The 12720-nt window shown below is 36.3% G+C and overlaps 1 protein-coding gene across 1 annotated transcript in view; it reads left to right on the top strand.

Moving 5' to 3' along the window:
* VPS13A (vacuolar protein sorting 13 homolog A) overlaps positions 1–9993 on the top strand; it is a 270963-nt gene extending 260970 nt beyond the window's left edge. Inside the window, exons 71-72 of the mRNA XM_027964486.2 lie at positions 2518–2592; positions 4494–9993. Of these exons, the coding sequence (XP_027820287.2) occupies positions 2518–2592; positions 4494–4544 (126 nt within the window). The 3' untranslated portion in view covers positions 4545–9993. The remainder of the gene's footprint in view (positions 1–2517; positions 2593–4493) is intronic.
* The last annotated feature ends 2727 nt before the right edge of the window (positions 9994–12720 follow it).

Raw genomic sequence — 12720 nt, 5'->3', positions numbered from 1 at the left:
AGATAAGAAAATTAGAGATACCATTGGAACATTTCATGCAAAGATGGGCTCAATAAAGGACAGAAATGATATATGGACCTGACAGAAGCAGAAGATATTAAGAAGAGGTGGAAAAATACACAGAAGAACTGTACAAAAAAGATCTTCATGACTCAGATAATCATGATGGTGTGATCACTCATCCTGGAATGTGAAGTCAAGTGGGCCTTAGAAAGCATCACTATGAACAAAGCTAGTGGAGGTGATGGAATTCCAGTTGAGCTATTTCAAATCCTAAACGATGATGTTGTGAAAGTGCTGCACTCAATATGCCAGCAAATTTGGAAAACTCAGCTGTGGCCACAGGACTGGAAAAGGTCAGTTTTCATTCCAATCCCAAAGAAAGGCAATGCCAAAGAATGTTCAAACTACTGCACAACTGCACTCATCTCACACGCTAGTAAAGTAATGCTCAAAATTCTCCAAGCCAGGCTTCAACAGTACGTGAACCATGAACTTCCAGATGTTCTAGCTGGTTTTAGAAAAGGCAGAGCAACCAGAGATCAAATTTCCAACATCCATTGGATTATCAAAAGAGCAAGAGAGTTCCAGAAAAACATGTATTTCTGCTTTATTGACTATGCCAAAGCCTTTGACTGTGTGGATCACAACAAACTGTGGAAAATTCTGAGAGATGGGGATACCAGACAACCTGACCTGCTTCCTGAGAAATCTATATGCAGGTCAAGATGCAACAGGTAGGACTGGACATGGAACAACAGACTGGTTCCAAATCGAGAAAGGAGTAATCGAGGCTATATATTGTCACCCTGCTTATTTAACTTATATGCAGAATATATCATGAGAAATGCTGGACTGGATGAAGCACAAGCTGGAATCAAGATTGCTGGGAGAAATATCAATAACCTTAGGTATGCAGATGACCACCCTTATGGCAGAAAGCGAAGAAGAGCTAAAGAGACTTGATAAAATTGAAAAAGTTGGTTAAAACTCAACATTCAGAAAACTAAGATCATGGCATCTGGTCCCATCACTTCATGGCAAATAGATGGGGAAACAGTGGAAACAGTGACAGAATTTACTTTTGGGGCCCCAAAATCACTGCAGATGGTGATTGTAGCCATGAAATTAAAAGATGCTTGCTCGTTGGAAGAAAAGTTGTGACCAACGTAGACAGTTTATTAAAAAGCAGAGACATTACTTTGTCAACAAAGATCCATTTGGTCAAAGCTATGGTTTTTCCACTAGTCATGTATGGATATGAGAGTTAGACTATGAAGAAAGCTGAGTGCCGAAGAATTGATGCTTTTGAACTGTGGTGTTGGAGAAGACTCTTGAGAGTCCCTTGGACTGCAAGGAGATCCATCCAGTCCATCCTAAAGGAAATCAGTCCTGAATATTCATTGGAAGGACTGATGTTGAAGCTGAAACTCCAATACTTTGGCCACCTGATGCGAAGAACTGACTGAAGGCAGAAGGAGAAGGAGATGCGGCAGGATGAGATGGTTGGGAGGCATCACCAACTCAATGGACATGAGTTTGAGTAAACTCCAGAGTTGGTGATGGACAGGGAGGCCTGGCATGCTGAAGTCCATGGGGTTGCAAAGAGTCAGACACGATTGAGCGACTCACCTGAGTGGCTATTAGGCTCTGCTTTAGCCCATATTGCATTTTTTCGGCATTTTTTGTTTTGTCTACAAGGATAAACTTCTTATCTCCATGATTTCTTCCTCTTCCACTAATATCAGCAATCATCCTTTTTTTTTAATAGAAGAATCTGATTTCTTCTGAAGTCTATATGCCTGTTTAGTCTAATTACTTAATAGAAATTGTTAGACTAGTAATATACTGCTTCTTCTGTGTCCTTACCCATGGTTAATAGAAGTTGTCACCACCCCTCTCTCTTCTTAATAATCCCATTCTTTCTATTTGTCCCTCTAAAACTTAACACCCACCACCATCCGGCAATTCTTCTCCGACAAGTACTGAACAGAATACTGAAAGAGTCAAAAAAAAAAAAAAATTGGAGGACAGTCACATAACACTGACTGTGATTTCTTTGATTCTGAAGCTACATTTTTATTGCATTCTTTAAATAAAAGGAATTGCATTGGTTTAAAATGTCAAAAGTTACAGAAACACAAACACATGCACATAATTATACACCACATGTATATGTATTCACACACACGTGTACATTATTTTTCAGCTGATTATCAGGAGTCCATGGCCAGAAATCAAGAACTATCTGAGAGAGGGAAAACAGTGGCACTGCTTCTAGATGTATCTCCTTCCTATCCTCTGTGCCAACCTTTTATGGCTTTATAAAGCAATTGAAATCTCACCTAAAATTTTTTGTCTTAGATTTTGTGATAATTGATGGGTTAGAATTTTTTTGTTTGTATTTAATTCTTCTTGATTTCTCATTCTTGGCTTTTTTTTTTTTTAATGGCATTTCTTTATTTGTATTTCTGCAACTAGATTTCCATTTTAATGAAGTACTTACTCTGTTTATAGGAACGGGTGAAGTCTGTATTCCATGCCAAAGAGTTTGGAAAAATAGTTAACTTCAGAACCCCAGAGGATGCAAGGGTAAATATAGTCAATCTTTTACTTAAACACATAGCAGCTTCTCATTTCAAAGCCATGTAAGTTGTACTGATATTAGTCTTTAAGGCAGATAAGTTGTGTTATTTTTTAATTTTATGTTGTGTTTTGATGATTTTAATATATGTAACTATGTGATATTTCCCCCAAGTTATTTTTTTCATTAGATTGACTTCACAAACTTACTTGTTTTTGAAATCAAATTGCTCTCTTATTTTAAATCCTAACTGTAATATTTGCCAAAAAATAGAAGCCAACAAACAAAAGAAATTAATTCACTCTAATGCTCATCTACCAGTCCAGCAGTGAAAGTATAGTGCCACACTGTTTATTTCTCTACTGTGTAGCTGTAATGATTTTTTAAAATTTAATTACTATAGCCTTGCACAAGGAAGAAGAGCCATGCCTGTAGTCAGAAAATCTGATTTTTAAATACTGGTTCTGTTCCTTCTTGACTGTAGGACCTTGGGGAAGACAGTTAACCTCAGTTTTCCCAAAATGTGAATTAGGTGAATTGAAAAGCACTCTACATGCTTTAGGGATTATGGCAATTAAAAGTATGTGCACTGTCAAGAAAAGGAAGACGAATTGATTATCTACCTCATTGGTCACAACTTAGATGCTATTCCTGACACTGAATTGTACTCACTGTTTTGTGAAACTTACAAATAAGAACACATGGCTTCTTTGCTGAATCCCTGGGCCCCAGGCCTCTCTGTGTTGGTCCTGGCTGGTTATGACTATTTACCAGTTCACTTCTCACACCTGGAGGTCAAAGCAGGAACCTCTTTCACCCATACATGTGTGCCTTGTATCATTTAGCAAGTGCTGTGCCATTTTCTGTGCAGACATTGTGATATAAGGTAACACTGACATACTAACATAGAAAACTGGAAAGGGGACACGTTAGAAAGAATGATAAAATGACTGGAGCCTCAGTATGCATGTTGCCTGGAACAGGGAGACAGTGTAAAGCATGATGATAATATGACTTGCAGGCCATCTTCATGTTGCTGAAGGCAACATTACCTTCAGTTTCTCTGTAATAAGTTTTCTATTTAATCTCTGTCACCATATTATTTTATCTCAGAAAGTTCTTTTTAATCTCCCTGCTCAGCCAGAAACATCCAGAAAAAGCTGCTGAGCCTAGTTCTCTTTCTCTACTTATCTTAGAGCTGTTCCCACTAGGTTCTTCTTAAATAAAAAAGCACAAATATATCTGCTTAAGATTTTCATAATGGGAAAACCCCAGTTATCACTGACTCCATGGTTTTTATTTGCCATATAGGCCAAATGATAATAAACTTTATCGGCAGAAAGTTTCCCATTTCATTTCATTTGCATTTTGAAATTTCAGATCCTTTGAAAATAGAAAATATGTCATGAAAGCACCTGTTAATATACTCAAGAATGTTGCTATGCTACTACTTAGTGTAGAATTACATGTATTATTCCTACTCTGTCAGAACCCAATATACAGAATGATGAAGGTTTGTGATACAGAATTGGCATAGGTTGGCAGGAATTCTGCATGGATGATTTTTACACTATGCCAGAGTTATTCAGTCCAGCTGTCAAATTACCCTTCTCTCTTGGGAGGGTTCATTTTACTTTTCTTATTCTGAAGATGAACATCTAAGTCCAGAGACCTTAGAATGGTATTATTACTAATACCATTTGTTAAATGAAACCCAGTACCATTGTTCCTGAGTCACCTGGACTATTTAAGTGAATGAATGATCTCTCCTACATAGTGAATTTAGTTCTTGGCTGTATCAGTATACACCTGATTAAACTGAAGATAACTTCTAGATTTTCACTCATTACATTTTGTCATTGCAAGTTCACTGAAGTTAAGTAAATGTTGCTTCATTTCCCCACAACAGTGGATCCTCAGAAAGCTAGAAGAAGCAAGAGAACCTTCCCCGAACCTCTGACAGAGACCACTGCCTGAAGATGTACAGCAATAAATCATTACAGTTTCTACCTTGTACCTTCTGAAACCTGTTTGGGAAGTGTAGTACAGAAGTAATTTCAAGTACTTTTTTAAAAAATTCAGAATCAAGTAAAACAGCTACATGAGTCAACTATTTCAACTCTTTGAGGATCCATTTAGTTTTCTAATTTGAATCATGTATCCGGTTAAATTCTGATTACTTTATAAAAGAAGTATTTCTTTTATGAATCTTAAGTATTTGCTCCAGGTGATTCTCTGTAATGATGGAGAAATTGCACATATTTAGCCTGAATTTAATGGAGCTAAATTGAATATTCCTAGTTCACATTTTAAAGTTCTATCATGTTTACATCAAACTCCCTGAATGAATGATAAGTAGATGATGAAATCAGACATTGCCTTAGTGCTATCAAGATAACTTTGGTGGTAGTTTCTTTAGAAACATGAAGTTCATTTTACAGATAAATATTTTAGTATGATTTTCCTTATTTTTTTAAATAAAGGGTAGATTTAAATTACTATTTGAAGTACATAGCATGACTATGAAAAATAATCTTTTTTATTTTATATGATACAAATTGACAAATACCCCTTCAAGCCTCATCTTAAGAAAGGCTTGAAGAAATGAGTGTCATACCTGAACAGAGAAAGTCCCTCTCAAAACTTTAAAGCCTTAGAAATACTTCCTCAAGCCAGCATCTTGAGATCTACTTGGTTTCCCAAGGTTATATTTTTAATAGATTGCTGACCTTAAAGGAAAATTCCTGAGGCCTTAACAATACCAGCTTCCTATTCACTGGTAGTCTGAAATAAAATTTTACTGTCTTAATACAAGTTATGCTTCAGAATAGATAGCCCCTCTCTGTACAAATGTAGGATAAATATATATACCCTAAAATCTAACCTAATAACTTATTCTGTTGGCAATAAATTGAGAATTTCTGATTTGCTTTGTCTTATTCAAATGAGAATCATCACTCTTTCTAAGTGTATAGCTCATCCAAACAAAAACCATGGGCAGCAAATTAGTAAAAATGTCATGGGGGTTTTTTCCCTTGGTTTTTACCCAAGATCCTTGTACCTTTATATTAATGAGAGTTTTCAAGTGAAAGAGGATAAAGACATGATTGTAAACCATGAAGAGAACAATGCAGTATCTTATTTATTGAATAAGAGAGTATTTGATGCATGTTGTACATGCCACCAAATTACTATAAACTGTTTTTAGAATTGGAGACTGTATAAGAACTTAATGGTTGTGTAATTCTCATATTCCTCGAACCCTTGATTTATTGTAAAAGCTAAAATAAACAGCATGCCAGACTGTAATTGTATTTCTTCCTGACCAAATCTTGCTACTAAATACTACGGATTTTCCTCTGATTATAAAAACACACTGTTTATTAATAATAGTTCCTTCAGGATTTTTTTTCTTTGCTGAACATAAATTTAATCACAAGATGACAAGTTTCGAATCTCATGATAGTGCATGTTCCTTGATGGCCTTTGTTCAAATTAACATATACTTTTTGTCTTTTGCTGAGCTCCGCCAATTTTGCATACATTAGAATTAAACCTAAGAATAGAGGTAGTCAGAAATCTTTGTCCTCATCTGAAGTGTTGCTTTACTGGAGTTCTAGTCAGTGTCATTAGCCAAGTGCCTCATTACCTACTCCAGTTTCATGGTTTTATTCTCAGAAAGAATAGAGACCCATCACTCTTTGGATATCCCATTGGTAAAGGGGAAAAGTCTTAATAGTGTAAGGAGAGAAATCCTTCTGGTATCCTCTGGAGGCCAGCCAGAGTGGGTCTTGTCACTAGTACACATGCAAAGCCAGTGTGCCCGTTTTTCCTGTTCCCATGCCAGTGAGAACCTAGAAATATCTTTTCTTATTCTTTCTCCCCCATCAGTCATCTGTCCATCAACATCTCCAATCCGTTCCTGTCTCTGGAATAGAAAGACCCACAGTTTCAAAAGCAATAGTTTTATCAGTTGTCTAAGAAGCTTTTTTTCATCTAAATCAAAGAACATAAGTAAATCACTAATGAGTCAGTCTTTTTATCATAACATTTTACAATTTGCAGTTACATGTTTGATTTCTGTAGTCTTTTTCTTGAATATTACAGAGTTCATAATCTTGGTATTTAAAAAGTAACCTACCTTAAATTATATTTAACTATGTTTAGTGGTTCTCAGCTTGAGAACTTTAAACTTGTCTTCATTGTTTGGTAGTTGCTGTGGAAAGGGGTCCTGAGTATTCTGTCCTTCATCTCTTTCTATTATGTGTTAGCTGTTGCCCTATACCCTTCATGTATCCTGATCTGTGATTATGTATGAAGCTGAAGGCAGAGTGTCTGTTCCTAGCCAACTCACCTCCAGAAAACTATAATCACTACAGAGCAACTTTGATTTCGGATACAGAAAGAAGCCTGTAATTGCTTCACATTTACAAAATACCCTGTGAACCAAAGAGCGTGTGCGCTTCGGCAGTGGCTCCCCAACTACAGTGTGTATGCTGGCTGCTCCTTCCCTGGAGTTAGCAAGACCTTGGAATTTTTCCCAGGCTCACTTCAGTGCAGCTGCATCATTTCCTGTTGCCTAAATAATCACGATTAGCTGTGGCAGTCCTTCCCTGTCCCTCTCTCCGCCATAATCCTAATCAGTCCCCAAACTATCCTGTGGCCTCCAAAGAAGATTTTCTGAAACTTACTTGTCAATTCTATCATAATTATCTCCATCATTTCTTCCAACAGTAGTAGTAATAATACCGTCCCAGCGAGTATACACATACCTAACTCATCTCTTAGAAATATCCTGTGAAGTAGTATCCTGTTACTGTCTGGTAAAAAGTTAAAGATGCTACTTAGTGCTGAATTTCATGAACCTTATTTATTCACTCATCAATGACCAGTTTTTGTTGGTACTTTTCAGGCCCCAGTATTAAAAAGATAGCCACAAGGTACTGGGTTAGTTTGCCTGTGGGAACTGAAAGTGTTTGCCGAATACACTGAAGGTAGAAGTAGCTGTTTGGAAATGGACTTATTCATGCCCCAGCCACCATAGGTCAGAGAAAGCTGTTTGGATTCCATTGCTTTTACCTTCTCTCAAGGTCAGCTAAAATCCTCAAGGATGGTGTTTTTCAAACTGTAGGTCTTAACCCATTAGTGAGCCATGCAATCAGTTCAAGACCAGCATATTTTCTTAATGGAAAAGAAAAGAGCTTTGCAGGTAACAAGGTTAAATATTGTTTTAGTTAAATAATTAAATAATCTATATACTGTGTCACAAAATGTAATTTCTTACTGTGAATTGCAGTCTGGGGGAGGAGGAACCTGAAAGCCACTGCTGTAGGAGGCATGTAGCATTCAGTGATTGTTGAAACAGTCCGGATCATGCCAAGCCTTACTTTACCTTGGGTAAGGCGCAACAGACCCACAACTCAGGGAGTCTTTAGGTTGTGAGCACTGTCTTTTTCTATTGAGGGAGAAGATAGGATAGCTCTTATTTTGGAAATGTTTTCCTTTTCTGGTATATATCAGATACCTGTGTAATATGTCCCACCAAGTATCAGTGGTCTAGAAAAAGCATAGAAAATTTAGATCCACAAACAGCTCCCAAAAAAGATCACAGAATATCCTTTAATTTAGTGTATTTCCTCCTTTCTCCCACTAAGCATTTTACTAGGATTGGGCACAGACGTTCTCCTTTTAAGGATATTGACTTTGCTCCATCTACCTGCCATCTGAGTCACCAAACGGACAAAGGCAAATGGGGAGCTGATTCATAGGTCACAATCTTTTAGGGCCGAAATACTTATTCTCTGTAGAGTGCCAGAAAATGCCAACACTTTTTAGCTGAAAATAATCAAATTTCCTAATTTATGTAGGATTCAAGTAGAAAATACAGATAACTTGATTCTTTTTGCAAGATTCAATGCAAAAAATTTGTTGAATCTGGTTTTCTTTGGTGCTACCCAGTATCACTGATTGCTCTTTTGCATACCCTAAATGAGAACCATCCGCCCTCCTGCCCAATCCTTTGAAATATGCTTTTGAAATTATACCTTACTAATAGTGCTGTACCTAATCAAGCTAGCACTCATTGGTTAAACTTTTTAGGATTCTTATAATCTTTATCTTTGATCATTGCCCCAAACAGCTATCAGTGCAGACCTTTTCTCCTGTTTTGTTTCTCTCTACCCCAGTTGGTGTAAAGTAGTATTTGTTCCAGGGCTATCAAAGGCCAGCGCAAGGACTGAGAAGACACTGGATCCTACTCTTTTGCAAACCATCACGTTTCTTTAATTGAAACTGTTTTTTACTTTATTTCCTGTTTTGTAAAAATAAATTGTCCCATGTAATTAAAAAAAAAATGTTTCACTTTAGAATTACAGATTGGTTCTTTTTTAAAAGCATTATTGCATTTTCCAAAAAAATTATAATTTTGTTTACACAGTGAGCCATGTAAGATGTGAAACTTCAGATTTTATAAGTTGATACTCATATATTTTTAAAATTTTTATCACTTTATACAAAGTCATTTGTATTATAGTTTAGCAACTGCTGTATGTTTGTCAACCTGAAAATCCCTGTCACTGAGCACCATTCACATTCATTTACTGTTGCTTTGATACCTTTAATAATGGGTTCCTTCTCTTGAAGTCCTTGTAACAGGAAACCCTGTGAGAGTGTTATAATAAAAAGTCCAGAAGTGTACTTAAAAGAGATCATGTTGGAAAAATCCAACATTTCTTCCTATGCAGTCATACCACTAGCATTCCATTGGCTACCCAAAAGTTTCCAACTCAAAAGCTGAAGAACATTCAAGTAAAAATGTAGACTACATTGAAATGTTCTCATTGTCAGTTTTATACCTGCATTCACAGACTGTTAGAAATTGTATCTGGGACTTGTTGCAAGGTCAGATTGTTAAGACTTTTAAAATGGTTCTCTATGTGAATATGTATTTTACATATAAAATTGAATTTTTCAGGGAATGTGCACTTTAAAAATATTTCCTTACTAATGTTTGTATTGGCCAAATAGCCTTTGCTTCTTTGGAATGCTTATTCTTTAGTGAAAATATGCTTCTTGATGATGATAATATTTTAAATGTCTATTTCTGATTCAGTGCAATATTTCCTTGTACTTATGTCTGACCCAGTTGCCTGTTATACAGTCCTTGCCTTGATTTTGTGTGTTCTGATGAGATAATTAATTTATAAACACAAAAATTACAGTGAAGTTCTTGAAATTGAACTTAGTCTTTTTCCTCCTGAAAATTGGTTTGCCATGCTCACCAGTGACTTTTTCTAAGTAATGATTTCTTGCTATTGGTAGAATTGAATTGCTTGGTCACATGACTACCCAGTTTAACTCTGTGTACCTCTTTCAAATAAATTGAGTAAAATAAAAATTTCCGATCTTCAGCCTGCCTCTGTTTTTTAGTTACTGGATAGAAGTAGAAACATTACCATTAAGTCCTCTCTCACCTATCTAAACTCTGCCCTCTTTGCGTCCTAATAAATCTGGATAACTAACAGATTGCCCAAGGTCCTGGTTTTGCAGTCAAAACTGACAGCTTTCCAGCCTTAGCATGAACACTGCTGACTAAGAGCTTGAGTGGTAATACCTTCCTGATTCGTAAGCACCAAGACTGTGCCGCCCAGCCTCAGAAAACTTCAAACAGCTCATTTCCATCCAAGGTAAGTAAGGATTATATTTTGAAAGGAGGGCTGAGAGAGAGAATTTCCTACTTGCAGAATTAATATTGACAGAAATAAGTAATTCGCTTCTAATATGAAGTGTTCAGCCTTTTTATGACTTGTTACTGATACTTAAGTGACTCAAAGCCATTTTCTTATGTGCTTTGTCAGCCAAAGATAAAAATAATAACCAAGTGCTAGAAAGTGTTTAAAAACAAAATTCCTCATTGTTTAATTGCCCTGGTAACTGATTCTCTTGAGCGCTTTTCACATGTTAATTGGATGATCAGAAGAGGTTCCTGACCTTTAGAGCATGGTGCTCAACCCCCACCTCAGGTTGTTTTGCTTTTTGTTTGTTTCATTTCTAGATATCCTTGACAGTGACTTCTCCATCCTTTGGGGTATGTTTTTTCTTTAGGTATTTTGTTGTTTATTGATTAATTTTTACTTTGTATTAAAATATACTTGATTTGTATGTTTCATGTATGCAACATAGTAATGCAATGTTTTTTAATTTTTATTTTATATTGGAGTATAGTTGATTTACAGTGCTATGTTAGTTTCAGGTATATGGCTAAAGAATTCAGTTATATAGATGTCCATTCTATTTTTGATTCTTGTCCAGTATAGGTTATTATAGAATATCGAGTAGCATTCCCTGTGCTATATAGTTGGTCTTTGTTGATTATCTGTTTTATATATAATAGTGTATATGTTATTCCTAAACTCCTAATTTATCCCTACCTTTCACAGTTACCCTTTGGTAGCCAGAAGTTTGTTTTTGAAGACTGGGAGTCTCTTTCTGTTTTGTAAAGAAGTTCATGTCTATCTTTTTTTTTTTTTTTTGTAAGATTCCACATGTAAGTGATACCTTAGGATATTTGTCTTTCTCTGTCTGACTTAACTTAGTATTATAATCTTTAGGTCCATCTATGTTCCTGCAAATTGCATTGTTTCATTCTTTTTTTGGCTTAGTAATATTCCATTGTATATAAGTACCATGTCTTCTTTACCCATTCCCTTGTGATGGACATTTAGGTTGCTTAGATGTCTTGGCTATTGTAAACTATGCTGCTAAGAACATTGGGGTGCATGTATCTTTTCAATTATGGTTTTCCCTGGATATATGCCCAGGAATTACATTGGTGGATCCTATGGTAGTTCCATTGTTTATATGTACTGCATCTTTCTTCACTCATCTTTTGATGGACATTTAGTTTGCTTCTATGTCCTGGCTACTGTAAATAGTGCTGCAATGAACACTGGGATGCATGTATCTTTTCAAAGTATGGTTTTCTATGGGTATATGCCTAGGAGTATGATTGCTGGGTCATACGGTAGTCCTATTTTTAGTTTTTTAAGGAAACTCCATAACATTCTCCATAATGATTGTACCAATTCACATTCCCGCCAAAAGTGTAGGAGACTTCCCTTTTCTCCACACCCTCTCCGGCATTTATCATATACATTTTTGATGATGGCCATGCTGACTGGTATGAGGTAGTACCTCATTGTAGCTTTGATTTGCATTTCTCTAGTAATTAGTGATGTTGAGCATCTTTTCATGGTGCTTTCTGGCCATCTGTATGTCTTCCTTTGAGAAATATCTACTTAGGTCTTCTGCCCATTTTTTGATTGGGTTGTTCATTTTTTTGTTGTTAACTGCATGAGCTGCTTGTATATTTTAGAGATTAATCCCTTGTTGGTCACTTCATTTACAAATATTTTCTGCCATTCTGTGGATTGTCTTTTCATTTTGTTAATGATTTCCTTTGCTATGCAAAAAGCTTTTCAGTTTAATTAGGTCCCATTTGTTTATTTTTGTTTTTATTTTCATTACTCTAGGAAGTGGATCAAAAAGTATCTTGCTGTGATTTATGTCATAGACACTTTTCCTTTCTCTTCTTCTTCTGGAGAAGAAGAATTTTATCCCAGAGGTCTCTGAGCCTGTCCTCATTTCTTCTCATCCTGTTTTCTTTATTCTGCTCCTCAGCTATTGCCACCATTTTATGTGCCAACTGACTTATTCTTTCTTCTGCTTAAGTTATTCTGCTGTTGATTCCTGCTAGTATATTTTCGTATTTCAGTTATTGTTCATCTCTGTTTATTTGTTCTCTAAGTCTCCTGCTGCTGCTGCTGCTAAGTTGCTTCAGTCGTGTCTGACTCTCTGAGACCCCCATAGATGGCAGCCCACCAGGCTCCCCTGTCCCTGGGATTCTTCAGACAAGAATACTGGAGTGGGTTGCCATTTCCTCCTCCAATGCATGAAAGTCTCCTAGCTCTTTGTTAAACATTTCTCTTGTCTTGGTCTGTGCCTCCGCTCTTTTTCTGTGATCTTGTGTCATCTGCACTATCATTACTGAGTTGTTATTCATTTAGACTGCCTGTCTCCTCTTGTTTGTTCTTCTGGTTCTTTATCTTGTTCCATCATCTTGAACATTCTTCTCTGCC

The sequence above is a fragment of the Ovis aries genome, chromosome 2, assembly GCF_016772045.2.
Source record: "Ovis aries strain OAR_USU_Benz2616 breed Rambouillet chromosome 2, ARS-UI_Ramb_v3.0, whole genome shotgun sequence".
In the NCBI taxonomy this organism is placed as follows: Eukaryota; Metazoa; Chordata; class Mammalia; order Artiodactyla; family Bovidae; genus Ovis; species Ovis aries.
This window is presented reverse-complemented; position numbering and strand designations above follow the sequence as displayed.